This window comes from Ptychodera flava, chromosome 6 (genome assembly GCF_041260155.1).
Source record: "Ptychodera flava strain L36383 chromosome 6, AS_Pfla_20210202, whole genome shotgun sequence".
Taxonomy (NCBI): Eukaryota; Metazoa; Hemichordata; class Enteropneusta; family Ptychoderidae; genus Ptychodera; species Ptychodera flava.
The window spans coordinates 21,021,099-21,027,098 of record NC_091933.1 but is presented as its reverse complement, the minus strand read 5'-3'; the positions used below and the strand labels follow the sequence as shown (position 1 = coordinate 21,027,098).

The 6,000-nt window shown below is 36.7% G+C and overlaps 1 protein-coding gene across 1 annotated transcript in view; it reads right to left on the bottom strand.

Annotated features, from left to right (window-relative positions):
• Positions 1-2,939: 2,939 nt before the first annotated feature.
• Positions 2,940-6,000, bottom strand: part of LOC139134296 (uncharacterized) — a 37,416-nt gene continuing 34,355 nt past the window's right edge. The window contains exons 11-13 of the mRNA XM_070701188.1: positions 5,442-5,488; positions 5,120-5,276; positions 2,940-3,961 (exon numbers count right to left, since the gene is read on the bottom strand). Of these exons, the coding sequence (XP_070557289.1) occupies positions 5,122-5,276; positions 5,442-5,488 (202 nt within the window). The 3' untranslated portion in view covers positions 2,940-3,961; positions 5,120-5,121. The remainder of the gene's footprint in view (positions 3,962-5,119; positions 5,277-5,441; positions 5,489-6,000) is intronic.

Genomic DNA, 6,000 nt, shown 5'->3' with positions numbered 1-6,000 from the left:
AAACCAAATGATCTATTCATATTCAATTCGTAGGGGAACATCTGTAGTTAATGGCTGAGTGGTGATAACGGCATGAAGAAACGCCGCACAGGTTGACGACACAAAATTTGATCGAAAACTTTACAATAAATACGATAGGACATACACTCCATCACTTGTCATACAACTTTAAATAGTTCTTCGGATACTCACTTTTTTCCATGAAGTACGATTGTCAGGGGAAAAATTGGGGACTCAAATGCCACAGTCTACCTTCTTAAGATGTGTGGCCTTATGTTTTACCACAGGCGGCCCAATCACTTTTAATAAGCTTATTATTGAGCTTTTCTCTGTTTTCTCTATCAGTTCTTCTCCTTTTCTTCATGCTCTGACTGATCGTAGTAAATTAAAATAAATGACCTTATAGCCTAACCTAGCCTCTTGACTCTTTTATTTATTTTACACCCCGTTACAAGGACGTTGATCTCTCATATACACACATCTTGTAATTAATAGTCAACATGACTAATTATGCTAATCCGTGGACTTATCAGGGATTTTATGGGTTAGTCAACATCGCGAAAGATAGAAAAGGTTACTAAAACGGGAACCTTTTACATCTATATCTTTGCAATGTTGACCAACCCTTGATAAGTTCACGGATTAGCATAATTAGTTGTGTTGACTAATTAATTACAAGATGTGTATATGAGAGAAAAGCGTCCTTGTAACGGGGTGTAAAATAAATAAAGAGTCAAGAGGCTATAGGTTAGGCTATAAAGTCATTTATTTTATTTACTACGATCAGCCAGAGCATGAAGAAAAGGAGAGGGACTGATAGTGACAGAGAAAACTGAGAAAAGCTCAATAATAAGCTTATTAATAGTGATTGGACCGCCTGTGGTTTTACCTGTTTTTTTACAAGTTTCTCGTAAAGGATGTCTTTCGACTCGTTTTGTATGGCATATCTATTCTGTGTCAACCTGTGTTTGTATCACTCGTAGTTAGGGGCTTTCAGTTATTACGACGGGCGGGGAAATCAGGAAGTATTCCATCTTGAGAAATGTCACCCTCAAAAATGTCTCTACCTATAATGTGACATCTCCTTTTTCTGATGGTAAAACATACACCTTCCCATTCCATATAAGAAAGCTTTAAATGTGTGTATGACTTTGTTTTTCATGTTTACAACATTCTAGGTCTTTAAAGGGATAGTCCACCTAAATATCGACCTGCCTTTAAAAGTTGACGAGGATTATTTTTGTAGCATTTATGATGAAAAGATGAAAAATGTGCTGTTCATTCTCCTAGAAATTAATGTTTTATTAACTGATGTGTATGACGCCATTTTAGCGATATGGAAGCGCCACCTATCGGAATTCCTCAGAGAGGCTTGACATTTGATGACGTAAAGTTTTCGTGTTTGGTTGAGGACGTTAGGGGGTATCGCTAGGGGGTCTGATCTACCGTACGTTTGTATTGAGCTGCTCCATGGATACACTTTGCCTCCAACCTTATAACTTTGAACCGGAATTCAGCGTTACCGAACTCTAGGATTTCGAACTTGGTGTGTCCGACGAATACACGGACACATCGATAAATTTAGAATAAAAGAAGGGCACGTGGCTCCTCCAGTTACCGACGGAAGCTGTACAAGCATGGTTCTTTTGGTAGCTCCATTATAAGTAACAACGTTACGGGAGGCCATGTTTGGAACTGAACCATGGTCCCCACCGTGGCTGAACACATCTTCAATATCAATATAAGGCTGATTATATTTTGGGTGGACTATTCTTTTAAGATAGAAGGACCCTTAATGATTAATCCATTTTTGAAGTACACGTTACCTGCTTAAATGTATGTATATACGTATGCCCCCATGCACTTCCGTGAAAGTGAACTGACAGTTTCGAGTGAAATTCCAATATCTTTTGTTGTACACACATGCATTTCTAACTACCCTATGTCTGGTCAAGAATATTCATATGATCAGGTATATAAAAATGCACAGAATGATATAGATAGTTAAGTAATGGAAAAAATTAATAGTTTTCCGCCTATACGCCCTTGTATCGCTAACTGACATTTTGGGGTGAAATTCCAATACTTAACTTTGTTCAATTTGTTGTACGTATTTTCACACCTAGCAACCATAATTAGTCAATTCATTGATTTCATGTGTATCGTCAAACACACAGGAATGTACTTACAATCCTTTTCAGAATTAGAGCGCGAAGCCACTGCAGTGAACTGCAATAAAACTGCTCACACTAATTAGTTTCAGCTGTAGCCAGCTGGCAAAGTCGACAACATTGTATGTCCCATGCAGACAGTTTGTCTGGGGAAGTTTAAATAAAAAAGATTTGTACATGGACCAGTGCATGGTAATGTTACATTGTATCTTAATCTTGAACAAAGGGTGCCAATCGTAAACTCTCGTTTACAACTCGAGCCTCAGACAGAGATAGTTTTGCCTTTGTACAAGCAGACGTTTTGGTCTTTATCAAGTAGCCTTGTTCAACACCAAAGTGGCCACGATTACAGCTGAAACTAATTAGTGTAAGCAGTTTTATTGCAGTTCACTGCAGTGGCTTCGCGCTCTAACTCTGAAAAGGGTTGTATTTAGCTAGCTTTGTGTAGGGAGAATTTACATTTTGGATGAAAACTGATAACAATTTCTAGCACACACTGATGCACTTTGAATCATCCCTCTCTAGTCAAGTACGTTTATATTGAGAATTAGCTATACATGGTGTATATAGCCCTTTATTAGCTCAACACATGGTTTGTGTGAGTGCACATATATATATAATATATATATATATATATATATATATATATATATATATATATATATATATATATATATATATATATAACAAAATTACTTCAGGTACAAAGTAATGATATCTGTTACATAAGTTTCATGCATCCTGCAATCATCAGACAGAAGAAGTAGTGTATATATAATGAGCACGTTTATATATTTAACATACGAGATGTAATGTAAATACTGTGGGACAGCTTTTACGATTCTCTTTATAGGATTATTATGGAAAAAATTCCATTCTGTATACACTACATTGAAAATTTGTCTGTATCTCTAAATTGGCAAATGTAAAATGTGACCCTTCCCAAAGGCAAGTTTGTAAAAACTGACCCGCCCTCCGTCCCTGTCCACTCCTCGTAATATCTGAAAGTTCCCTTTATCGGCAATGTAATCTATTGTGTTACCCAATAAATATACTTTATTGATTAAGCTGTTGATACCATTAGAATAGTAATATGATAACGTTAACAACCAGTACGTGTCACCAGGAAATGAATAAAAGAGAGGATGCTTCTTGTTGACTACATCGAAGTAATCTGCTAGCCGTATCCACAACTCGAGAGCCTATAAACTGGTTCTAAAGTTGATTCGTACAGATTAAAGTCAAGATGTTGACACATGATAAAATCCACAATAAGGAAATCGTTTCATAATACTCCTTATACGGATAATTGTAAAATGGGGCCATAGTGAGGGCATCCTTAGGAGGTCTACCAACAACATTTTAATAGGCCCTGTTGTAAAATCCATAACAGTCACTATAAACACTTGTCTAGTAAAAACGTACACTGGTAGTTTGAAAAATTCATTCATATCTATGTAAGCTAGTAAGGAATTATTGCCTCAGACTTCTGGTGGTATGTCATGCTTCTATCCACATTGGTTCCGATGTCACATTAAATAATTGCATGGTTGTTACAAAACACAAACGAATGACTAATTTCCAGTAGAGCAGTTGCCCTGCATCGCTGTTTTCGTGGGTATTCCTGGTAACGTCTGGTGCCTAACTTGCATCACGCTTGTATATTAACAGACCAGATCTTCGATCGGATGCGTAACTTTCGTAGGACCACATTCGTCAACGAGACAGGCCAATCACGACGAAGAGGGTCTGTAATTAAGCTGTCGCCTAAAATAACAGTCAGCTGTCATCTGTGAGATAAACCCATGATCAAACTGTAATTCGTGAGATTGAAAAGAATACATGCCAGATGTCGATGTTGACGTAAAATATCGAAGATAGTCTCACATTGTCCTCAAGGATTATTGCATGTCGTTGAGAGATATTAAGGTTCCAAGACAAGAAATGGACCTCTCTATTCTAACAATTCTCTGGTGGTTAATAAGCTCAGAACCCCAATGCATTATACATTTTCTAAAAACCTAGATATAGGGGAAGATTTTGGTAATCACAGTGTCACCATTGTTTACATAACTATCACATGACAGGTAATTTGCATAACCTTACAAAAGTCGGTTTTTCCTATGTTTTGTCTCAATACTTCAAAATATCTGACTCAAACTTACTGGAATGCAAGCTGTCACTATGCTCTTCAAAAGCGTGTCTCAGATTTTTTATATCTTGCTTAGTTTTTATTTGAGCACAATTTTAAAGAAATCAGCAAGGGTTAAATTCACCGCTCTGGAAGTTTTTCTGGCATAAAAATTGTTTAAGTAGGTTTAAAAAAATTCTGAGACACTTTTTTAAAGATCCTTAGGACAGCTTGCACTCACACAAATTTCAGCCAAATATCTCATAGCATTGAAACAAAACATAGGGAAAACTGATTTTTTAAAGCTTATGCAAATTACCTGTCACATGATAGTTATGTAAACAATGGTTACACTATGGTAAACAAAATGTTTCCCTATATCTAGGCTTTTCGAAAATATATAATTTACGGGGGTTCTGAGCTTATTAATCACTATAAAATTGTTGGCTTAAAAAGGTCAATTTCTTGTCTTGGAACCTTAAGAAAGACAAATGACAAAGAAATAAAAATAGCCGAAATTCTTTAATCTTCATTAAAATTTCAAAACCCATAATTTGAGTCAATGTAGGTACGACAACTATTTTGAATATCAAGTTAATGGTGTATTCTAATATCGATTTTAGCTCAATTTAGGTATATTTACTTCTCTTATCAGACTACCCGGGGACATAAATTGCTATTTCAGGATTTTAAAATATATTTGATGAAAGCTGCCGCTGGCAAAGTATAAACGAAACGTTCCTGACGACCATTTGCCTTGTCAAGGCAGAAACAAGGATATATCATGGACTGTGATTACCTTGGAGTGGACACTTACCACTAGGAAAGCTCATGCCAATCTTCTTCTGTTACACTATACCAACACCTGACGTCATCTTGACTGATAATGTGTGATGTCATATCGTTTGCAATGCCATAGAGTGTGTCACTGGTGCTGTCCCAGCCACAGGCACTGGCCAGACGAGACGGTAACCCTGAATTACAAGACAATATTATCAGACAGATGTAAGAATGGTTAACAATCGGAACAATGAATAAAATGGGGGGAAAGCCCAAAATTCTGGTTCGACATTATTAAGAAGGAAATTTAAAGGAAATGTTGTAATGTACATCAAAGTCTGATTAAATGATACCAATACCTATCATATAGATGTCCGATACCACTTTATAACACATCCGCTGATCCCTGTAAAAAATAAAATGACGCGTAAAAAGGCAGTGCAAGATAGTAATGAATCAAAAACCATTTTGCCGAAATGCATGGTAGAATGATGCAGCTTCGCGTGGCAAATCAAGTGTATTGACCATTTATTTGACTGGACGTCCATGACGATTGTAAGTCGTCGAAGGAAGTTTTAGGAATGTTGAGTTACTTTGTTCATGTCATGAATGGGCTAACGTTCTCATGTGTTACAGGGCTTTAGTTGAGATAGATTTTAGTCTAAAGGTCAATTTTATTCATAAGTGCCTCTCAGCTAGGCGACTGATGCCGTATGTTGTGGGTTCGAATCCGATTGAAAACTATCCGTATTGTGATCGAAGGATTCAAAGTCGCTTAAGGTTGTCAATAGCACAGTCACCTAGCTCACGTTCTAATGTTTCGTTATTTATAATTGGTATCGAAACTCTTTGTGTTACCGTATTGCCAATAATATTTTTTTCCATAGGTTAAAGGAGAAACCCTGGATCAGTGGATAT